Source organism: Ictalurus punctatus, chromosome 27 (genome assembly GCF_001660625.3).
Source record: "Ictalurus punctatus breed USDA103 chromosome 27, Coco_2.0, whole genome shotgun sequence".
NCBI lineage: Eukaryota > Metazoa > Chordata > Actinopteri > Siluriformes > Ictaluridae > Ictalurus > Ictalurus punctatus.
In genome coordinates this window covers 3350497-3375000 of record NC_030442.2, presented here as the reverse complement: position 1 = coordinate 3375000, position 24504 = coordinate 3350497, and the positions used below count along the sequence as shown (strand labels likewise).

The 24504-nt window shown below is 41.2% G+C and overlaps 2 protein-coding genes across 6 annotated transcripts; one reads left to right on the top strand and one right to left on the bottom strand.

The window, feature by feature from the left end:
* Positions 1 to 1091: 1091 nt before the first annotated feature.
* On the bottom strand, positions 1092 to 4928 carry LOC108259446 (CD276 antigen homolog). Of its 2 annotated transcripts, XM_017458970.3 has the most exons (5): positions 4362 to 4928; positions 3460 to 3538; positions 2300 to 2340; positions 1894 to 2205; positions 1092 to 1631 (listed from the first exon to the last, which is right to left on the bottom strand). In XM_017458970.3, the coding sequence occupies exons 2-5, from the start codon at positions 3495 to 3497 to the stop codon at positions 1504 to 1506; spliced, it is 519 nt and encodes a 172-aa protein (XP_017314459.1). In that variant the 5' UTR covers positions 3498 to 3538; positions 4362 to 4928; the 3' UTR covers positions 1092 to 1503. The 2 variants fall into 2 exon arrangements, with proteins under 2 accessions (XP_017314459.1, XP_053532727.1); XM_053676752.1 differs by lacking the exon at positions 4362 to 4928 and having other exon boundaries at positions 3460 to 4255.
* On the top strand, positions 2048 to 21594 carry senp7b (SUMO specific peptidase 7b). 4 transcript variants are annotated; one of them, XM_017458890.3, is made up of 22 exons: positions 2048 to 2151; positions 2514 to 2617; positions 7135 to 7239; positions 8173 to 8273; positions 8598 to 8677; positions 9494 to 9615; positions 9920 to 10148; positions 11398 to 11474; positions 11993 to 12106; positions 12901 to 12934; positions 13056 to 13268; positions 13344 to 13558; positions 13735 to 13832; positions 15632 to 15748; positions 15845 to 15973; positions 16200 to 16292; positions 16651 to 16730; positions 17699 to 17760; positions 18392 to 18435; positions 18661 to 18729; positions 20751 to 20901; positions 21093 to 21594. In XM_017458890.3, exons 3-22 carry the CDS (start codon positions 7135 to 7137, stop codon positions 21237 to 21239), a joined length of 2280 nt encoding a protein of 759 aa, XP_017314379.1. In that variant the 5' UTR covers positions 2048 to 2151; positions 2514 to 2617; the 3' UTR covers positions 21240 to 21594. The 4 variants fall into 4 exon arrangements, with proteins under 4 accessions (XP_017314379.1, XP_017314380.1, XP_017314378.1 ...); XM_017458891.3 differs by lacking the exon at positions 2514 to 2617 and having other exon boundaries at positions 2052 to 2151; XM_017458889.3 differs by lacking the exons at positions 2048 to 2151; positions 2514 to 2617 and adding an exon at positions 6434 to 6941.
* The last annotated feature ends 2910 nt before the right edge of the window (positions 21595 to 24504 follow it).

The following is a 24504-nucleotide window of genomic DNA, read 5'->3' as shown; positions in this document are numbered from 1 at the left end:
TTACTGTCACAAAAACACAGACATAACCCCGAGCTCAAACTGATTACCGGTAGCAAGTTTACCAAAGCTGACCAAAACCACTACTACCACATAGCAGAATCAGCATAACTGATAAAGACTGTCACAACACAGTTCAATTAAAGAAAGCTGATCTCAGTGACAGTAACCAACGCAAAGCAAAATAACAAGACAAAACATAAAACAATAAAAACAAATCAAAGCAACCAAGCAGCAACGTGGCTCCGCGAGTGAGGGGAAGGAGCTACAGTATACCGAAATGACCACATCTCACTCAGCCTGCCTTAACGCATGCAAAATCGAGAACCCTAAGAACAAACGTGTTACAACCTCAATTTGGAATGCATGCAAGATATTTTAGCTCAAGTAACAGAACTAAACAATTTACCTACCGTGATCCGAGGACATAATACTCACGATGGCACATACGAAAATCATGATGGCTTCTTTAATAGTTGTGACGGCAACAGCTCTCTCTCTCTCTTTTTTTTTATCCTGAGTGGGGTATTACTGATGTATTTTATGTCGTAATATAAAACGTGAACATATGTTGAGCTTGCGTTAACCACAGACCTTATTTCAGGCATTTAACCAAAAAAAAACCCATTCAAAAACCCCACTGACAAAAACACGCAATGATTTAATAGGTAGATTCATTGATACATTGAGTTTAAATTTAGCATGGACTATGTAGCAATAACAATAAGGAGGCTATGGGAATATGTCTTAGTATCTCCATGTCAGTATACTGTATTAAAAAGTTCAATGAAATTCTATAATTTAAAAAAAAAAAAAAATCTTTCACGAGCCTGCTCTGCATCTGTGATTCCCATCCACTGGCAAAGACTAAATAGTAATTAAAGATGTTAATTGATGAACTAACCCTTGATCCTTTTTGCCACTGAATTATCCTGAATTTGTTATGGTATATACAAACACAAGCAGCTCTGACTATCAAAAGTGACAAAATATTAACCTATTAAACATTAGATCATAGTCTGTTTATATCACCTTATACAATGTTATACAATGCCACACAAATTTCAATTCAGAGATGTTATAAACCAGTTCAACCAATTGATTAAAAAAAATCGGTTCAGTAGGAGAATTTGCTCATGAGTAAGACATCACGTGAACTGCAATGATCCTTTTGAGCATCCCCGGTGATACAGATTTCTGTAAATCTGTTTCGTGACAGTGTCCAAATAAAATAAAAATGCGCCGTACAAATCAAATCAAATCGAACTGATCCGAGCTCATTACTTAATTCTTTGATGGATAAATATTTTAAGGGGGAAAAAAAACCCAGCCTCCAGTTTTTTTCTGAAATGATTTTCAAAATATCACTTTTTTTTTTTTAAATGGATTGTACATGTAAAAAATATAAATGATTCCAATCTTTTTTTTTTTTTATAAATCTCAAAATGTAAACATTCCATCTAAAACATTTCAAATAAAATTAAATGTATAAAATTCAGCAAGTGGTCAATAATAAATGCTACAGCAAAGCCATACACCCAGTCCCAACAGAGCTGTAGAGAAATGCAAAGAATGTCTTCTGACTCCTCCTCTTGTTTGCACAAATTTTGGGTGTAGACCTCTTATTGAATGATCTGTGGGGGGATGGCAAAACAAAACAGAAATTCTGTTATTCAAGTGTGTTGAACGTTTACTTGGGCATGTGCATCACCTACACAGTGGTGACTATAGTATTTTAATGGAATTTTGGATTATAAGGAACAAGCACTGAACAAGAGAGACAGATTTGCTTGTGCTCCTGAAATCCCAAATCTAACAAATTTTGAAAAGAAAACATTACTTTAAGCAAGTAAACTAAAAAACGGTACAAAATAAATACCCAACACCCATACACACCTTTAATCTTCAGTTGTACATAGACAGTAATGGAGTTAGGAATGTGGCAACTGTAAGGTCCCGGATCAGTGTGTTTCACATTATGCAGTCTGATGGAGTAATTCCCTTTTGCGAACTCTGATGGAAAACTGTAGACTCTGTCCCTGTACGCAGCATCCTGGTCATGAAAATCCACTTCACCCGTGATGATGTCATACACCGACTTGCTGTTTTCATTCCGCCAGAACACATCCTTTTCATAGCGACCGACTGAACACGGTAAGATCACAGAGCCTCCGAGATCAGCTTCAACTGTGACGCTGTGCATCGACACTTTAACAGACAGCGGAGGAAAGAAAGATTTACAGTCACAGGAAGTATATATTTTGCACACCTCAGAAAATGTGAAAGTGTGTTAAGTTCTTACCTTTGTCTATCAGACATGTGAATAGCAAGCTGAGGCAGGTTCTGCAAGAAAAAATTAAATAAAACAGAAATCACACACAATTTCAAGTGCAGCAACTTTTAAATGTTGGGCTAAAACACTAGAGGAATCTGATGTGGTCTTCTGTAGTTGCATGTTCTGAGATGTTTTTCTGCTCACCATGGTTGTAAAGAGTGTTCTTTTTTTTTTTTTTTAGTTATCGTAGCCTTTTAGTCATCTCCAACCAGTCTGACCATTTTCTTCTTATCCACAAGTTATTTCCTCCAGCAAGACCGCCTCTCACTTTTTTTTGGATCCTGGGTTTGTATTTTATTTTTTTTTAATTACCATTGGCTAAAATTGGTTCTATGTAAATCACTGTGCTTTTATGATAGCTTTATACATTTTAAAGCAGAAAAAAAATCTTTTTCTCCAGGATGGTGTGGGCTTTTACCTAAATTATACTTAGTAAAATGACTAGAAAAATAACTTGGTGTTTTTAACATAGGGGAAACAGGTGGGAAGTGTCTGTTATTTAAATATATACTATAATTGTACTAGAACTAGAACTAGATCGCGGTTACAAGCGGCTGAAATGGGTTTTCTCAGGAGGGTGGCTGGCTTCTCCCTTAGAGATAGGGTGAGAAGCTCGGCTATCCGGGAGGAACTCAGAGTAGAAAGGAGCCAGTTGAGGTGGTTCGGGCACTTGGTAAGGATGCCCCCTGGGCGCCTCCCTAGGGGTGTTTTCCAGGCACGTCCAGCTGGGAGGAGACCTCGGGGAAGACCCAGGACTAAGTGGAGAGATTACATTTCCACACTCGCCTGGGAACGCCTTGGGATCCCCCAGTCAGAGCTGGTTAATGCGGCTCGGGAAAGGGATGTTTGGGGTCCGCTGCTGGAGCTGCTGCCCCGCGACCCGATAACGGATAAGCGGTTGAGGATAGATGGATGGACTACAATTGTTTTATCTGTTTCATCAGTTGTTCTCCCTCCAGTTTAATTCTCAGTCTCTTTATACTTACTTTAATTATAATTATAAAGTAACACGCTATACTAGACGTGGAAACTGCATCCAGGAGGGACAAGTGAAGGGCACGCTGACCAGTAAATTAGTTTTTTATTTTTACGCTATGTGGAGTTTTCCAAATCATGCACGTACATACCCATAGTAAACAATAACACTGTAGAGACTTCTTTTCATTTCTTCAGAGCCAAGTTCACATCAATCACCTATCGAGAAAACTATAAAACACATAGCAGAAAACAAAACTCAGCCTTTACTTTAATCGTCAGTAACATTTTTAAGTAATTTCTTTGTAGCATACTTCTTCGTGACATCTAGAAATCACATTTCAATAACGGGATTTGAAAATAAACAAACAAACAAACATCCTATAATTCATTTCTCACAGCACTAATCAACATTAAACAGGCTTTACAAAATATTCAATATTTTACAAATTCATAACCAGTGTTTTCTAGAATTCAGTATAAACAGATTCAGCACAAATCACAGCAAAAACACGTTTTGTTTTATCTCGTCACAGAAACATCTTTACACACACTGCATATGCATCATACACATGTGGACTGTATTATTAATCATGAAAAATTCATAACCTTCTGAAGGAAACTAGTCAAAGCACATGTCGTTTCAGCTGCTTCACAGAATTAACGTAACTTCATTATGTAGCTAATGGACATTTTTAAATTCTCTGCTAATAAAGGCCCATATATTTAGAATTCCCTATAAAGTAAGATTATTTGAATGAAGTATAATAAATCGTAATGAGAGAGAGATATTGTGTGTAAATTATATATAATTTAAAGAACATATATTAAAAAGAAATATTTCAGAAAGCAGCCACTATATTATCTACATGTACAGAGTAGCCTATATAACCTTGTGCATTTATATTTATAGGCTACTTTTATCTCTTCTACGTATCTATACAGTCTGTTCGAGCAGCTTTTCTGCAACAAATTTCTTACATATACTAAATGCTACTTAATTCATTTTTTGAAATAAATAACATTTTACACACTGAATGATCACATAACTTACCCGAGTATGAACAGCAAATAATTCAAATTTCTTCTGTGGGCGGTTAGCAAACCAACTTAAGGTGGTTACCGCCACCTACTGGACTGGAGCGGGGCAGCAGATTGGCGGGGGAAAGTAATAACAATAATAATCAATTAATTCATAATAAATAAATAAATAAATAAATAAATAAATAAATAACTATATACTAAATATTCATACTAAATTACTAAAGTCTCTCACTTATCCCAATATTTTTTTTAAACAAGGTGTTTCTCCCTAGCATTCAGCCCCAGAGACACGCAGCGTCCTTCAATGTCCTTTCAATGTGTGTAACACAAAGTCTCACACATTTCCCCATACACTCCTGAACTGATGAATAAAACTTCAGTGAGTCATCTGCAAATGAGTAGGTTTGCTAGACTGAAATGTGACATGATACCACATCTATTTATTGCATTAAAATGGTGTTGGATAAAACATATATGAAATGAAATAAAAATCTTCACGTGATATTTTTTGTAAACATTACGTAATTAAAAGTGAGTGTGTTCCTTAACCATTTGTCATTCTCTCTCACGCATTTGTATTCTTCTTATTTGTACTTCTATTATCAAATAACTCCTATAAAACACATGCATTGATTATATATCGGGATAAGATATCAAGGTAAACTGAAATTATAAAAAATAATAACACTATATTCCCGAAAATAATTTGTGGAGAACTTTAAAATGGCGTGAAGAAATGGATTGTTTTCCATTTATTCTAGTTATATGGGAATCAACGGGGTTCAAAACTGTACCGCATCCAGCCACTAGAGGGCCTCAGAGACAGTTTTCTTCACTTTAAACCACCTGTTATGACGTCCACATATAAAGTCTTTGAAAGAAACACAAAACAGAGGTCAAAGTTCAAGGTTAAAAACAGGAAGATGGTGTGGTTTCGTTCCAAACATTAAAAACACACTATAGTGGCAGGTGACACATATTTCAACATGGCTGCAAGACATGTGTCTATTTGTTTATTTTATTTGTTTTCCATTTGGTCATCGTATAGATTTAAATACTACTACCCATTAAAGGCACATTTTCTCACACCATTTGCATGCACTGTAATGCAATTATCAGTGTGTTCACGCATGATAAAGCTTAATATTATTACGGTTTACTTGCATTAAACATCAGTTAAACATCATTAAACAGTTTATTCCATCCGTAAGTAAAAACTCGGATACATTTGAAAATCTATTTTCAAATCCCTGAATGAAACCGGACTCCGCACGATGCCCGGCTGACTCAAGGATTGAACCCAGGATATTTCTGTTCTGCAGCAGACACATTACTGCTTCATTATTCTATTACAGTTTCATCTATGTTAATTTCATACCATAGCTATAGTTCCTTTCCTTGCCAATATATAAATGCTAGTGGTTAGCACATTCACCTCACACCTCCAGGGTTGGGGGTTCAAATACCAGCCCGAGATAGACTCCAGACGATCCTGACCAGGATAAAGTGCTGACTAGAGATGAAAGTGAATGAATAAATGTGCTGAATATCGAATAGCTGCAGTATCGCTGTTTATTGCTATGCGTATTGTCAGTAGAGGGCGCTGTCTGTAAGTGATTGATATAGTGATTTATAGTTTAGGAGTGGTTAGCACATTCACCCCACAACTCTAGGGTCAGGCGTTCGATTCCCACCGTGGGCCTGTGTGCTCTCCCCATACTACGTGGGGGTTTCCTCCCTAGTCCAAAAACATGCATGGTAGGTTGACTGGCATGTCCAAAGTGTCCACTGTGTATGAACGGGTGCGTCATTGTGCCCTGCAATGGATTGGCACCACATCCAGGGTGTCCCGCGCCTTGTGCCCCATGCATCCTTGGATAGGCTCCAGGTTCCCCGCGGTATAGAAGATGCTTTCATCTTGTTTGTGTTCTGTCGAGCATTTGATTGGACGCAAATTGAACGAGTACAGGATGAATAAAAAAATTTTGTCATGGTTTTTCCAAAAAATTGATAAAACTGTCAAATGAAAGCATGAAAAATACATAGCGCATTTAAAAAAATATATCTTATTTGTATTTACAGCGTCAGGGCCCTTATAGAAAAACCTCCAAAACACCAATTTTGCTCATGGGCGCTTTTCTTTCTCGAATGTTCACGGTACAGCGATAACGGTACTCCAGTCCAGGAGGTGGCAGTAATACATTTTGTATTCGATGTGATGAAGAAGAAGCCGAAGAGAAATGCGGAACAACATTAGCTTTTCGTTAGCTTAGCATTGTAAATCCTCGCGCCTTCTGTAAACAAACTAGTCTTTGAAACGCAACAACAGTTTTGCCTAGTAGGATTTCTTTCTAACGCGCTATCGGCTTAACGTCGTAGACCATTTTGTTGTAATGACATTATTGTTTAGCTTAGTTTAGCTAGCCACGTATATATACACCAAGCACCAGCGCAGTGAGAGCTAGCCAGCTAGCTAGCTCGCTAGCTCAGTGATGTAGTGCTTTAATTTGAGCAGTGCGGATTAAATTAACGGATAAATGTCTGAAAGTGAAGGAGGAGGAAGTGTTTAATACCGCCGAACAGGAAAAAGGTATCAGCTGCTCATCTTATTAGAATCATTTCGCCATGAAAAACACTAAAGTTTGTATTGTTTAATAAAAAGATCAACTTCACACTTATTAGCTTATTTATTTATTAGCTTTTATGCAGTGTTCATTATGAAGCAAAAGAAAAACAATGAACAATTAATCTTTTATGTTTTTGTTTTGTTATAACTTATTAAGATGGGAACTCCGTTTAAGATTCCGAAGAAGAAACAACCATCGGATTCCTCCATCATTTGCATGACGTCACCTCTCTCGCGGCTTCAGGATGACGTCACACCAAAAGTATGACGCTTGTGATGTCGGTGTATGCTTTCATGGCATTAACTTTGAGCTGGTTTTGTCTGAAAATGCGTTTTACATGCCCTACATCGGGAGTCATTTTGTAGTCATTTTCAAAAGCGTCATGGAAAATGACGCTTGTGTGTTTGTAAAATGGAGTGTGTTTGTAAAATTCCCATAATGCACCACGTGCATAGGGTTAAATGATGTACAGAATACCCATAATGCACTGGTGCAGTCAGGTTCCATCAGAAGTGGCATAATTAGTTGAATGGAGTCGACTGGTGTGCAGTTTAACTGTCACATAATCTCATTATAAATGCACCCATTCCTGTAAGAGGACAAATTGAGCTATCAAAACAAGTCTGGGACAGGGGCAAGTTCGGGAAAAGTCCAATTCAATCAGAGTTTGCTTAGAACATAATCCCAAACTTTGTGTCTTTGAGTAGAGGAGGAAGTGACCAGGAAAAGAGTGGATTAAATAGTGAAGAAACTAAGAGGCCAAGGGTGATTCTGAACATGATGCTACCATCCCCATGCTTCACACTGGGGACGACATAACAGCAATGTGTACCAAGCCCGGAAAGCTTAATTTGGGCAAATTCCAGTGTCCAGGATGCGTTTGTCCTGTGAAAAGCTTCACCAGTCTGAGCTGTGGATCTCTCCAGCTCCATCAGAGGTACCCATGGCTTCCTGGTTGCTTCTTTGACTCATATTACTTCCATTATTAAATAAAAGATATAATGTCACTCTGCAAAATGTTCAAAGTTTGGGCTGTTGTAATAACCAAACTGTGAACTTCATCCCAGGTTTGTTTTGCTAGCTCCTTGATTTTAATGATGCTGTTCCGCACGGCCGTGAGAACAGTCCTATGTTTTTGTTTCGAACGCTTGATTGGGAGCCACCCTTACCGTCTGTATATCTCCTGTCTCGCAGTTGCCCTGGATTCGAGACACTTTGAACGGGCAAAAGTCGAACGGAAGCGTCTGTGTCAATGGGAGAAGAGAAATGAAGCCTGGAGCTACCGGAGCAGACCGGTGAGAGAATGAACTTGATCGCTGGAATGGAAATAGATAATACTAAACTTCTGTGGGATGCCACCAGGGGGCAGTGCTGGCTTGAAACGAGACCCGAGGCGTTGCACATGTACTGTATTTATTCAATTAAACTGGACTTGGTGGTCGTTAAACCGAATATAAAACCAGCCACCAGATGGCGGTGTTCACTTACATTTTTGTAAATATGACGTAAATAAAAATGAGTTTGAATTGGACAATATTGAGCTTTTCATTAAAAGCGATTGACATAATGAGGCACGATGTTCTTTCCAAGCATTGTGTATGTGTGTGTGTTTGTTTCAGATGGAGACCCAAGAGAGCATCAGATAAGCTGTGCCAGCGTGAGGAAGACAAGCACACACCTGCAGCTAAGAAGCAATGGGGTGAGGGATGAAATGAAACACACACCCAGAGGTCAAAGTTCAAGGTTCCAAACAGAATGTGATTCAGGTTTCGTCCCAAATGTTAAAAAAAACAAAACAAAACACACACGCACGGTTCTGTCGAAGCACGCTTCACTGAGAGGCGTCACGTGTTTCAAAATGGCCACCTCACATTTATAGATTTGTTTGTCTGTTTATTTTATTTTCAGTTTGCTCACTGTATACATTTTATAACTGAACATTAAAAGCGCATGCAGGTTTTTTTTTTCCTCCCACGTTTTTCTCAAAGCACACACCGTGATCCATTTAGCAGCGACGCCGACTTCTTTTGACGCACAACGAAACCCGGCCTTCGTATCTGGCGTGAATTACCGTGCCGCTAACGAGGAAAACTTGCTTATGTGCGCTTTAATGAGGTCTTAAAGTTGAAAATTTGCCCTCTTTCTTTCTTTTTTTTTTTCTTTCCCCCCCTCCCCTTTCCTCTGCTTTGCTCTCCTATATTTTGCTGGAAGACTGCAGCATTTTTTCCTGGCCTCATATCACTGATAAAGAAACTTGTTTAACTTTATAGAGCTTTAAAAGAGCGTCCTGCTGTTTTCTTCCTCGACGTTTCTGATCTTTTTATTTTTTCTCTTTCTCTTTCTCTCTCTCGGAGATAACAACGGTTGCAAAAAAATCAGTCCAGTTGCGATCAGATGCCTTGGTATCAGACGTCTCGCCTGTAGAATGTTCTAAAAAAGAAAAAAAAAACCCCAAAAAATGGCACTTCATTTTTAACACAAGTATAAAGCTTTCCTTTTTCTTTCTGTTCTTCAGGACCCGGCACACAGTCGTCACAGCCCAGGGATGAGGACGATGAGGAAGAGAACGAGGAGGAGAGGAAGAAGGCTGCGTTGCCAGTCAGAGAAACAAAGAGCGGAAACACGCAAGAGTCTGTGGTGAGATTTTTACTCTTTAAAAGGTTCTTCTTTAAAGCGTTAACATGTCGGTTATACCTCATTTGAATATTAAACTATGCAAATTTGTGCATACTTAATTAAACAGTGGCTCATTTGCCTAAATGCATGATGTTAAGAATATCAGCAATCAAAGAATCCAATCAAATGAAGGGAGAGACCAGAACGAAACATCACACACACACACACACACTATAGAAGCAAGACGTAACAGTGAGATATATTGTTTAGAATTTTGTATTTAGTGCCGGAATTGACCGAACTCTTTTATTTCTCTGTGCTGAAGAGCACGGGTGTAGCGGACAAGCAGAATGGACAGAGCACACACTCTTCGTCTCACACCCCCGCCGAGGTCGGTGTGCCGGTGAAGCTAGCGAGGACACCAAAGGACACGCTCGTCCGATCCGGTTCGGTACAACAAGCTGCCAGCGATGGTCCTTATGCCAGGAGGAAGCTCCGGCTGAGGCTTTCATACAAAACGTATGGGAGAGCCAAAGCAAGCTGTGCAGAACCCAGTGCGTAAATTAAATTCTCCTTCCTTCTAGATTTGTTTCCGCAATCCGATGAGGCGTGGCCTAATGTTTGGAGGCGGGGCTTTTCTTTTAATTGTGACGTACAGTTCGGAAAGCGATCCATATACGTTCGTTATGTCAATCGTTCGTTATGTCAAGCGCCGTCAGTTCTCTTCAAGCTCACAGGTCCAGAGATCGGTGTTGCAGAACCATTTTAACGTACTCGCTCCGTAGAGGAATCCGAGCGTGTTTCCTGGAAGCGTGACTGGAAAAAGTGTTCAGCCTCAATTTAGGACTAAATCGTGTTGTTTGTTTTATTTTAAATGCTTTTTTCCATTCAGATTCGTTATGGCACACAGGAATAGGAGTAGGTGTGAGAGCTGAGGTTGGGCAAACAGAGTGGCTTAGCGTGAGGAAGCAAAATGATACACAACTAAATCAAATCCTTGAAAAAATAAGCACTCGTATTTTTTTTTTTATTGTGTCCAAGTTCGGAAAACATCTCATAAATTTCCATGTCAGTTACAGGAATCTGACGCTACACTAGACCTGATTCTGATTTGAGTGTATATTTACATCACTAAGCCTCACTAAGCCAAAAAGTTCCTGTTTTCTTGCCCGGTATCAGATTTCGCATATTTTCCTCACTCTTTACAAGCTTCTGTTATGTTATTATCCCAATTTAATTTCAAACATAATCAAAAGCACATTTAATAATCTCTGAGCACTCGATTCGGAGATGTACCTCCGAGCTCAGCGTGATGAAAAAATCACATCTGTGGCTAGCAGTAATCCCCAAACTATTATTTTTTTATTATTTTTTTTACAACCATAAACCATTTTGGTTTGGCGTCTGGTTTTGTGGAACGCGATCCGGCCGTTATTTACCTCCAGTTTCTCTGGTTTCTCCACCACGTCTCTCTGGCGAACGTTCACGAATGCACCGCCGTGTTCTTTACTTTTCCGTCGACCCCGTTTCTAACCCAATGAAACGCCTGACGAGTGAAGCTGCAGCGTCAGCGCATCGCTGTGTTCTGTGTTTGTTTCACATTCTTTTCGTTTTTTCATTGATTGGCAGTTAAGTAGTGTTGTTATTAAAATGATGAATTGTTCAGTCGTTATTCAAAACCTATTTAAAACAAAAAACTTATTGTTAGGTAGACAAGACGTTTGAGAATGTGAAGCTTGAGGTTGGTAAAAGGTGTCCTGCGTTGAGTTTATCACGGTGTGATTCTTCATGTGCGTCCTGCAGTTGTTCTCTCCAGTGGTGATGAAGACGAAGGAGAGGATGAAGCACGCGGTGATGCTCAACTAAATCCAGATCTACAGGTGAGTGTTAGAGTCAGTGTTCAGAGTATTAGAGTAAATATTCTAATTACAACACTGAACTGTCTGTCTGTCTCTCTGTCTGTCTCTGACTCTCTGTCTCTCTCTCTGAATATCTCTGTCTCTTTCTCTATCTCTCAACTCCGTCTTTGTCTGTCTCTTCTGTCTCTGTTTCTCTTTCTCTTGTTCTCTCTATTTCTCTCTCTTCTGTCTTTCTCTACATATATATATTTTTTCGTTGTCTCTGTCTCACATGTCGTTCTCTCTCACTTTATTTGTCGCTCTCTTTCTGTATTCTCTCTTTCTCTGTCTGTGTCTGTCTTTTTCTGTGTAAATGTATTTCCATCTCTCTCTCTCTCTCTCTGCCTGACTATCTGTCTCTCTCTCTCTTTCTCTCTGATTTTCTCTATCTTTGTCTGTCTCTGCTTCTCTTCTTCTCTTGGTCTCTCTCTCTCTCGCGCTCTCTCTCTCTTGTGCTATCTTGCTCTCTGTCTCTCTCTCTCTCTCTCTCTCTCATACAGAAAAGCCAAAATATTATTTCAGGAGGTCAGAGTTCATCTCCTGCCATGATGGAACTCGCCTTCTCCACTCTGTACTTTGGCACAACACGGAGTCACGCTGATGGACCCATCATGGTGAGAGAGTGTGAGTGAGTGAGTGTGTGTGTGTTTCACGCAGACGTGCATGTTCCTTATTTTCGTGTTCCTCTGTTCTAGCTGTTTCTGCATGTTCCACTAAAGGACGTTCCGATGTTTGTTTGTTTGTTTTTTCCCCCTTCCGGAATTTTAATTGATGCAAGTCAGGAAACGAAACGAATCAGGCGTCGCGATGGATCAGAAAGAAAGAACGAGTGTTCAGAGACGAACAGGCTTGATGTTCCCACATCAAAGTGAAGTTTTTATAATCCACACATGTGTTAGAAATCCAGCTGTGGCCTAGTGTCCATCAGAGCGACACTTTTTCAGCTTCAGACTCGTCTCGGAGGTTAAAAAGGTGTGCCTTGTAGTTCGAAGTGTAGAGTAATGCCTGACATACACTGACTGTGTGTGTGTGTGTGTGTGTGTGTGTGTGTGTGTGTGTGTGTGTGTGCGCGCGCGCGCGCGCGCATGAATTTTGTACATTTTATTGACTGTGATAAATGGTTACAGACTGGTGCAGGACATCTCACACACACACACACACACACACACACACACACACACACACACACACACACACAGAGACTGGACGTTCTCTCTGTCTTTCTGTCTGGAGTACAAACTTAACCACAAACCAATAAATAGAGAAATAAACAAGAGTAAGAGGGGGTGTGTAAACTTACTGAGATCTAGCATTATGCTGTCTTCCGTTCGTCACCTCGTTATGTGCTCTGACATCATCACGTCATCTCTCTCTCTCTCTCTCTCTCTCTCTCTCTATTCTTTTGTAGATCACAGAAGAGTGCATCTCGATTCGACTGAAAGGTAAACACAAACAAAAGGTGACGTGAATTTAAAGGCTACAGACAAACAGGAAGTGACATCCCTGATTTGTCTCTTCTAAAGCTCGATTTGAAACCGTGTTACCTGTCTGTCCGTGCGTCAGGGTCAGGAGCGGAGGCTGATGGCGGTGATGGCGAGCGTGCGGAGGTGTGCGTGGTGCCCTCGGAGCTGCGAGCGTACGGCGTGTGGGATGCCGCTGGCAGCGGGTTGATGGAGCTGCGCGACTCTTCATCCTCCATCGTGTTCTTTGCTCTGAGCGATGCTCAGGCTCGACTGCTGCACACTGAGCTCTCGGCGCTACATGAACAGACAGCAGGTGAGATAATAGAAGTATGCCTCAGCCGAGAGATGCATACCTTACACATACGTCTCATCCCGCGTCCTTCTTTAGCCCCACCCTGCCCGTTCATATTGTTGCACCTGATTGGCCGATTGGACGAGCTGCAGGAAGCCACCTTAGCATCGCTGATGGAGATGATGGCTCTGAGGAGCGGACACCCGTCCCTGGGAACAGCTCTGTCCCGGGAGGAGGGGCTGAAACGGGCTCTGTGCCACCCTCACGGTGCCCACTTCCTCACCCTGCTGGGAAACAAAGTAACCAATCGGGTAAGGCCTTGCTCCTACACCCAGCCTTTATATTCAGGTGCAGTAAGATCGTGTCGGAACTCCTGTAGAACATTTCAAATTGTCGTTTTTAACGACGTCTTTTTCAAAATTCCTTACAGTTATATACCGCTACATCTTCACATTCGGAGCTCTGATTTGTCTCTGTTTGTTTACAGGAAAACCACAACGGGACCAGAAGCAGAAAACTACCTGAGGTTACGAATACCAGACACACACTACGCAGCCATACAAGACAGCCAAGCATGCCCAAAAGGTGCTCTAGGATTAAACCTGTATTCATTTTGTACAAATCACTCCATCACCTGTTGGAAAAAAAACATCTTTTTACTTTGAGTTATGCTAACCAAGTTCCTTGGTTCCTTTGCTTGGTTTTTTCGTTACCTTTGTTTTACTAATTGCACTTCTTCCTAGCAGGTTCCTTGGTTCCCTTATTTCCTTCGATTCCATGGTTTATTTGGTTCCTTGGTTCCATTATTTCCATTGCTTCTTTCCTTGCTTTGTTTTTATTTTTGTTTCTTGGTTTCTCAGTTGCTTTAGTTTTCTTGTTATGCTTAGTTTGCTTGGTTCCATCGTTACACTTGGTTCTCTTAGTCCCTTGCTGGTGGCATTTTCCTTGGTTCCTCAGTTCCCTCATTTACTTTGGTTTCTGCTATACTTCAGTTTTTTCTGGTTTCTTGGTCACTCATGTAATTTGGTTCTTCAGTTCCCTTGTTTACCCTTGGATTGCTTTGTTGGCTGACATCTTTTTTCACTAATTGTCATCTGTTCTCTTCTTTCTCTTGTTCCTTTGACTCTCTTGTTTCCTGTAGTTCTTTCATGACCCCTGTCTACTTGCTTCTGTGGGTTTATTTGGTACCTTGGTTTCCTCATTTCCTTTTGGTTGATTCCTTCAGTTGATTCCCTTGGTACCATCTTTGCTTTATTTTTTTTCTGGATTCTTGGTTTCTTAATCTCCCTTAATTTCTCCGTTACCTCATTTCCCCATGTTCCTTGGTTCTTGTTCCTTTGCTGCATTGTTTCCCTTGGTTCCTTTGCTGCCTTGTTTCCCCAGGCTCCTGGGTTCTCTTGTTTTCCTCGGTTCCTTTGCTACCTCGTTTCCCCTGGTTCCTGGGCTCTCTTGTTCCTGGCCTCCTTGGTTGTCTTGTTTCCCCAAAGTCCTAGATGCTCTGGTTTCCCTTACTTTGATTGGTTCCTTGGGTCTGTTGTTTGCCTTACTTCGTTGTCTGCCTCGTCTCCCCAGGTTCCCAGGTCTTCTTCTTTTCCTGGGTTCCTCGCGGCCTCGTTTCCCCAGGCTCCTTCGTTATCTTCTTTCCAGTGGTTCCATGACTCCCTTTTTTCCACCACTTCCTTGGCTGTCTTGTTTTCCCAGGTTCCCTGGGTTCTTTTGTTTCCCTCCATTCCTTGGTTGTTTAGTATCCCCAAAGTTCTTGATTCTCTGGTTTTCCTTGCTTTGCTTGGTTCCTGGGGTCTCTTGTTCCCCTTGGTTCTGTCATTTTCCTGGGTTGCTTGTTTTCCCTTTGTTACCTTTGACCCCCTGGTTCCCTCATTTCCTTCGGAGCCTTTCTTTTCCTTGCTCCCTTGGCTCGCCTGTTCCCCCAAATTACTTTTGTTCCCTTGTTTTCTACTTTTCTTGGCTTTGTCTGTTTGTTCTTGAACTTGCTCTGCCCATGATGTTTGCTCATGTTGTTGTGATATGAGCTGTACTGTAGACTCTAATGATGATTACTGGAGCAGAAATTAACCCCCCCGTACTGTTTGATAATAGTGATTAAGCTGATTCAGCACTTTGTGCTTTGCTTGGCGCCGAATATCTGGACTCTACTGGAAACTTTTTCGTGTCACTGCTTTAGGTCTTTCCATGAAGTCTCCACTTTTGAAAAGCTTTTGAAGTTGGGGTTTGATTAGTAAACCAATACTGCCATGCATGAGTTTTGCAAAGGAATTTCAGTTTCCAGAAAAGTTGCCCAGAATATGACAAGTTGGTGTTTTGTGATGCCTCAACATTCTTATTGTAACTGTGTGTGTGTGTGTGTTTTTACAATATGGTATCAGGTTAATTCAGTACCCCCCTCCACCCTTGAAAGGTGGCATCACCGTGACAACCGAAGACCTGGAGTGCCTTAGGGACGGCGAATTCCTCAATGACGTCATCATTGACTTCTACCTCAAGTGAGTTCCATCACGCCATGATCGAATCCTGTGGTGATGTTTGAATATTTTTTTATCATATTGTAATAAATTTGATTAAGTCAACTCGAATAAAAGTTCTCTCCCTAGGTACCTGCAGTTAGAGAGAGCAGATCGGGACGTGGCCGACAGGTCGCACATCTTCAGCAGCTTTTTCTACAAGCAGCTCACACGCAAATCCAATAGCAGCGAGGAGGCCGGCAGCACGTGAGCAGCACGCACACGCACACTTTCACACATGCGCACCGTATGTAAGCCATGTAAACAACACGTTAATGCACATACACGTAAATATAAACTATGTAAACATACATTCACAATATACAGTATATGATGCATGCTGTATAAACCGTTCCAGTCTGAATGTAAACACATGACTTTTGTGTGTGTGTGTGTGTGTGTGTGTGTGTGTGTGTGTGTTTGGGTCTCGCAGAGCGCAGTACAGACGCCATGGGAGAGTGAGAACGTGGACCAGAAAAGTCGACATTTTCAGCAAAGACTACCTCTTCATACCTGTCAATCAGAAGTGAGTGGTTTTTGGAAAAGCGTGTTTGATTGGCACTTTCTGATGAAGTAATCTCGTTCTGTAGAGATGTAGGGGCAAATGAGGCTAACAGCAATGGCAGAACTTGTACAGTGTGTTCTCTTTCAAAATAAATAAGTAAATAAATAAATCAAGTAAACATTTGCACATAGTTGTGCACAGTGTGTACTGATGTTTTAGGCACTGATTATACATCTGTTAGGACGGTGAATCCTGTCCTGTGGAATGTACTGGGCCTGTTGAGATTATACTGCAGACATTATGTGTCCGTGTGTAACGTGTGTGCGTGTGTGTCTCTCTCTCTCTCTGTCTCTCTCTCTCTCTCTCTCTCTCCCCCCAGAGCCCACTGGTACCTTGTAGTGATCTGTTTCCCGGGTTTGCTGGAGCCTGAGTGCGTGCCGTGGAAGAAAAGCCAAACAGGTGCTCTATACACACACACACACACGTCTAATCTAATTACTTTCAGCAGCCATGTTCCCCATATGTGTCTTGGTTGTCTCCCGGAGGTGTAAGAACATCTCGTTTCGGTCTGAAATGACAAGATGACGTAAATATATACAGTCACGGAGAGACTGGAACACACACATACGTACACACTTCCTCATATGCTCATTTATTCCATTTATCCCAAAAATCCGAAAGTCCCCATCACCCTGTACTGCAGTTCATCATTCCCACATTCATGCACTTGAAACCTCGTACAGCTCGGACAAACAGGAAATTGTATGAAAAGTTTAAATAAATAAATAAAATAAAAACCCATACGGACACACACTCATGTACACGAGTGTATGGTCCTAGTGATCACCAGTAGAACAAATATTTATAATAAATAAATAATGCAACTAGTACGACTTTTTTCTTTATATTTGATCCATTTATGAGCGTCACGAGTAGAAGGTTTACTATTTGTCTTTTAGACCGTAAAGGACTTAAAAGGCTGGACGGGTGAAAATGTCTTCCAGCTAAATGTGAAAAAGACTGACGCGATCATGTTTGGTCCTTGACGTGTGTTAGAAAGTCTTAGCTGTAGTCTGGGCCCGCTACAAGACGACATTCTTACGCAGGTCAACGTTTCTGGGGGTGAGCTTCGATTCGGATTTAAAGTTGGACCAATAAATCAATTCCGTTGTCAGAGATTTTCTGACATTTGAAAGATCTTGCGACTGTTATTCATGCTTTTATTTCATCAAGGTTTGATTACTGCTCGATTATATTTTCCTCCCCAGAGTGACTTACTGTTCAGGAAATAGAAATATTTCAAAGCACCTGCTCACCATGACTTGTCAAGACACAACCATCAATGGGTTTGAGTTAATAATTCACTCAGTGACTCATAAGCATTAGCATAAGCATATAAACCGTTTGTGTGTGTGTGTGTTTTGCAGAAAGTTCGGTTGATCCAAAGGGCAAATCAAAGGACGGCACTCTTAAATCCAGTGATCATCCGGTAACACAAAGACAAAAACGCAGACACACACACACACACACACACACACACACACACACACACACACACACACACACAGAGCTTTTTAAGACAGCCTGTGAAAACCTTGGATCATCCCCAAACCTCGGGAAATCCATTCTTTATAGAAAAGCATGACTTGAACACAAGCGATAAATATTGATATTATAATCGGACATGTAAAGGTAAAGTAAGTTTATTTGATTTTTTTATTTGATTTATTTATTTTTTTCGACGCAAGCACTGTACCAGGCACTATTTAAAGAAGGACGTCAATGTCAAGCCGAAGCAAACGGCCGATCGTCTCCAAACATGTTTATAAAGTTTGGGGAATTTTCCACATGGCCTTGTTGGCTAAAGCCTCGACATGCCTTCTTTTAGATGCTCCTGATCAGGGATCTTAGTTTGGAATGCTATAGAGAGAAAAAAAATATTTATTTATTTTCTCTTTCCTATGCAAAATGTATAGTGTGTATGTGTGTATATAAGTATAGAATCGAAGTCCAAACAATGGACTTGATGAAACAATTTAATAATGTGCATGTGAGGTGATCTATTGGTGTCTTGTTCAAATGCAAATGTGTGTGTGTGTGTGTGTGTGTGTGTGATTCAGGACTGCACAGTGCTCACCTGCCAGAGAACCATGGTCACCAGAAGGTACGAGAGCAATCAATCAAAATAAAAAATGAAAAACTTTGCTGGTTGTCACTGAGGGCTGTTACCGTGGTAACTGGGTAAACAGTCACCTGTATGTTACTACGTGCACTTGAGCACATGCTGGAGTTCAACAAGCATGGCTTCAGCAAATCCAGCGCTTAAACAACAGAGAGAGGCATGTAGGGTGAGTGATGATCTGATTATTCTCTCTCTCTCTCTCTCTAGGCCTTGCATTCTGATCATGGACTCTCTGAAGCTATCCTACCACTATCGCATCTACACGCTGTTACAAGAGTGAGTTTACCATACAACTTCACAGCAGGTTGCACCGAACATTTTGACTGTTGCGTTTCTCCTCTCATGACCTCAACAACCCCTACAACATGGCCACAATCCAATAACACGGACAGACTTAGGGCCAAGAACGTGGGTGTAGTTATAATTGAAGGCAATGAACAACACTGGACTTAGCACGCAACCCTGAGGAATGCCAGGATCGAATAGAATTGTAAGCGGTGACGTATTCGCTAATCCTGATTGACATAAGTGTTTTCCAGCTTATCGCTCGTCGAGAGTGGGTTTTTACTGAAATCCAGCTTCTAATTACGGAAGGTGGCGCACAGTGAGCCTTCAGCACAGCATATCTTAAAGGGAAATATTCGTTTCCAAATGAAGGAGAGAATTTTGGTGCACCCTGTTCTTTACAACAGGGGTTCCCAAACTTTTCCAGGGCATGGCCCCCCAAATGACATTTGACCGAGGCCCCCCTTTTGCAAGACGTCTTTAAAACGCATTAAAAATACCGACTTCTGAATATATCCCCCTTATTTTTTTATTAATAATTACATCTTACATCTTTACATTACATTACATTAGAAATTGATTGTGTGTGTGGTTGTCTGAGAGAGAATTTATTTTTCACACCAAATTGTTGAGGCCCGCTGGGCACCCCCTGGCGGCCCCTAAGGAGGCTGTGGGCCCCCACTTTGCAAATCACTGCTTTACAACATGGCTACAGTTCATCGATGTTTGACGGCATTCGTTGATGCACAGCCACCACAGCATCTCAATGGGGTTGAGGTCTGGACTTCCAGCACCATAAGTTTTGTCTTCTTTAACTGTTGAGATGTCTATTCGCCGGTGTGCTTTGGATGGTTGTTCTGATGCGTAACCTGGTTTCAGCAGAGCTTAAGCTTCTTGACAGATGGCCTCACATCTGTGGAGGTCATCGTGGAGTTCATCGTCGTCTCGACGGCGGCGAGTTACCCAGGTTTTCTTTATATCGCCGAGCGTTAAACGGTCTGACTGAATCTGCAAGGAAGCCCACTCCTAGGAATTTTGTAAACAGTCCTTCTCGCTGTAGAACGGTGAATTTCAGATTGTTTGGAGACAGCCTTATGACCCGTTCCAAATCGATGAGCATGAAACAGTCACTTCTCTGAGGTCATGGCTGATGTCCTTTCTTCTTGCCATGATGCAGACACACACCTGAGTGCTCCAGAACACCAAACACTCATCTTTTATAGAGGCCGTCAGACTTCTTGACGAATAAATAATCTTAAAGACTTTAAAAGTAGGAAGGGTGTACTCATTTTTTCCCCACATGGTTAAATACAAATCAGAATAGAAGGCGAGTGTACTTTTCTTTTTCCCCATGATTATGTCGCACCATCAGGGGAGTGAAATAAGTAAATAATTTATATATATATCCCTTAATATTCAACGTCTGATACTTTGGTTCAGAAATAAATTTATTAGCTGTGGAGACTCTCCACGCCCCACTGTCTCTCTTTCTGTAGCACGCTAGCAGAATTTATGGAGAACTGTTCCTACGACAATAAAAGCCAGAACGGCACAAGTTGTCCGCTATAATAAAAATGCTTTCAGACTCGCGGGGGGGGGGCTTTATTTATTTATTTTTTTGCTCTTGACGCGATCTCTGCTTTTATGCCACACACATGGGTTTGAGATGGAACACCGCAATATGCGTCCCGGTGCGATTCAGACCCGTCGGGTATAAAAACTCCTAATCGAAAACCAAACAGCTGTAAAAACAGGAGATCTGGCAGAGGATTTACGCTTGAGGGTTACTCGAGTACATGCGCTTTTCTGAGCGTGTGAGGAATTTCATGGGTGAATTTTTAAAAAAAAAATCAATATATATATATATTTAAAATAATGTGTGTGTGTATATATATATAAATAATATTACACACAATATATGTATGTATATGTGTGTGTCTATCTGATCTACGGTATAGTAGCTCATTTATTTATCCATCGCTATAATCTGTCCCTATGCTCCGCCCACTCAGGTACCTCCAGGTGGAGTGGGAGGTGCGGAGAGGAACTCCTCGAGTGTTTAATAACAACAGCATTAAAGGGAGCCTCTGCAAAGTGCCACTGCAGGACAACAGCAGCGACTGTGGCCTTTACCTGCTGCAGTACGTCGAGAGTTTTCTGCAGGTACACACACACACACACAGAGACACACATATATTGATCAGCCTGGACAGCTCGTAATCGTAATGGCGATTAAAGAACGTCCTGATGTCTGGGAAACAGACACGCTGTCCTGACGTGTTTTTTCACGTGCGTCATCCGAGACGCATTTAACCATCCTCGTCGTGTTTTTAAACGATGTCTATCCTTTTCAGAATCCAGTCGTACACTTTGATCTCCCGCTCCGGCTCGAGCGCTGGTTTCCACAGCAGCAGGTCCGACGGAAGAGAGCGGAGCTCCGCGAGCTGGTGCTCCAGCTGTACCAGGAGCGAGGGGGCGGAACCGTGCGGTACAGCAGCTAACGCAATTGGAACGAAGGGTCGGACTGTTCGGAACGATACGATCCTTTGTACCTCGGTTTCTCCAAACACAACACGTGCGCTAGACATGATTTATACGATCGCGTTCCCTTAATTCCACGACGCACTGAAATCACCTTAGTAAAGATGTTCAAATGTGTGTGTGTGTGTGTGTGTGTGTGTGTAAACACTCAATTGTGCAAAGGGAACTAAAAGGAGTAAGAGTGCAGAAACACCGTTTTACCAAGATGCGAAGTATATTTGTATTTCCTGTTAATTTATTACATTTGTATAGTTTGTGTTTTAATATATGAAAGCAAAAATAAATATAATAAAGAAATGTAACGCTTCTAAAAAACGTGTGCGACTTTATTTATTTATTTATTATTATTATAATCAATGTTGTGTGTGTTAACAGCATTGCGAATGTTTGGCCACACACTTCCAAACCCTTCCAGGCATCATAAAGCTAATACAATGTTCAAAATATTTTTGGCTTCTTTTCTGATTACTTGCGCAGCTGCAAACAATAACAGCCGGTCTTCGGTCCATGTTAAGATCTTTCTTTTTTTTGTCCGTCACAGAAGGGTGTGTGTATGGGGTGGTTGTTTAAATGAATCCCTGGAGGCTTGTGCAACACGTGTGTGTGTGTGTGTGTGTGTGTGTGTGTGTGTGTGTGTGTGTGTGTGTGTGTGTGTGTGTGCTCCCACACATGCTCCACTAGAGGTAAGTTCACTCTCTGCACAATGCTTTTCATCATGCGTGTATCGGAGTAACGTGTGTAAGCCACATGTAAGCTCGAAGAATTAATGAGCAGGTTAAAGTTACTAAGCTTTTTTTTTGGTTAGTTGGATGCTAATTGCAACATTGTGGCTACATCGAACACCGTTCTGGGAAATGGAGCCGGGTTACGTCCATGATGAACGTCGCCTCTTGTGCTAATTACAGATAATCAAAAGAAGCTGCTGGGTTCCCTCAAGAGTCACGACTATAAAGCTCTTTCGTAGGATTTCATAAGAAACAGCTTTAATTCTAAAAGCCAAAGGTTACAACCATTCATTTGGGTCCAGTAAGAGCGTCATCTTGGTCACAGTGGATGTGAAGGCTATCCCGGGAATACACCCAGTTGCATAGAAAACCTACTGGTATGATTTTAGGGAGACCCATGTGGACACAAATGGTATTATGAGAACTCAGGCTCAAACCTTCAGTCCTGGAACCCTGCTTACAACAAAATATATAACTATATGTAAAAATAATAATAATAATCAGATCCATGGATCAGCGCTCTCCAACTAATGCAACACCTCGTCCTAGACGCATGTATGTATTCCTACACGCACTCCATCTCCTGTAGTAGAGGGATTGAGTTGGGATTGGAGCGTCTCCTCTATAATTAGATGTGACGTCGCTGTAGTCTGTGCTCAGAGCCGCTCTCCTGAGCACAGGTCACCGAGGTCATGGAGTTCTGCTGCCGTGGATTCACTAATCACGGCTAGTCTGTAAGATTAGGGCCAAATTAGGTCCTCCGCCACAGATGGGATCCAACCCTCCCTCGTGTCTCCGCCCTAATCCAGAATTACCGCAAGAAGGTTTTGATGACGGTTCTCAAAGTTTCCCGGTACTAAGGATATGGACAGGTCCCCGTCAGTAAAGTCTCAGAAGATAAATATTCAGCTAATCCTCATGAAAAATGATAATTTTTTCCCTCTCTTGAGAGAAGATGTCAATACAACAGAACCTGCACTATAACCATATTGAATAGTTGTTTTGTACCTTAAAGGTTCTATGTATAACCCGACAACATAGGGGTTCCCTTTGAGGTTCCAAGCAGAACCCCTTCCAGAACTGTTATCCATTTTAAAAAAAAACAAATTTTTCCCACTATGCTCTTAGAAAGGGTTCTTCAGTATTCCTTTGATAGGAACGCTTAAAGGATCTCTCCAGAACCGGCCAACACATTTGTTTTCCCTTTCAAAGAAGGACCCAAGCAGAACCCCCCTCATTTACAAAGATATAATTGTTGGCCACCAACAAGAACCACCAAGGAACATAGTCCTAGTGCAGGTTCTGTAAAGCACCTGTTCTTTAGGGTTGTTTTTTTTTTTTTTTTTGTCATTTGATAGGAGCTTTTAATGGCTCTATATTGAACACTCCATCAGATGTTTTTATCCTTTCAGGAAAGCTCCCAAGTGGAGCGCCTTTGAAGAACCAAAATTGTTAGAGATCCTAAAAACTCTATTTCCCCACTACACTCTTACAATGAACAGTTCTTCAGATTGTTCCTTTGGTGGGAACTCTTAAAGGCTCTATGTTAGAAGGTTTTTTTGTTTTGTTTTTCAATTTCAGCAAAGGTTAACCATTCAAAGAACTGCAGAGGAACCCAGTCTTAGTTTTAGAGATAGAACCCATGAAGGAACTCTTAAAACCCTTCAACAGATGCTTTTTCAAAAAGGTCGTAAATAGAAGCTAGAATCATTAACCATCTGGAGAACAGTCGACGAACCCAGACTTGGTGTACAGTAGGTTCTTGTATCACCCTAAAATGTTGGGGGTTTTTTTGGTAGGAGGTCTTAGATTCGACACAAAATCCCTCATCAGATGTTTCTATCCTTTCTTAAAGAGCTAGAATCGTTAACCATTCACAGAACCACAAAGGAATCCAGTCTTAATGAAGGTTCTATGTAGCATCCTAAAACGTTCTTGGATTTGCTCCTTTCATGGCAACTCTTAAAGCCTTTATGCAGAACCCTCAATCAGATGTTTTTTACCCTTTCAAAAACAGGTTTCGCATAGAACACTTTTAGATAGCTGGAAACTTCAATCTTCCGAACCACTGCAGAGGAACCCATTTTTAATGAAGGTCCATGTAGCACTTGCTGCTAACAAACGGCTCCAAGTAGACGCTCTTTGGAAAGCTAGAACTGTTAACCACCCTAAGAACCACATAGGAACCCAATGTTAGTGCTAATACTATGCTAAAGGATTGTTAATTTTTTCCTTTGGTTTGAACAAAAACGACAACCAGAACACGTTCCGTCTGAATGTTCTTCTTTTATTAATATTTAATAAGTTGGGTCTGAGTGGTTCGGTGGCCTGTATTCCCTGCAGCATCTGTGACTCCTGCACCTGCTTTCCTCAGAGGACTTAACAAATAGGATTAACACTGAAAAACCTCTGTAAAGACCCGTCTGCCGAGCAGAGCCGGTGCATCAGAGGGACCTGTAAGCATGTGGTTTCGTGAACTGTGAAATGCTAGTTCGACACT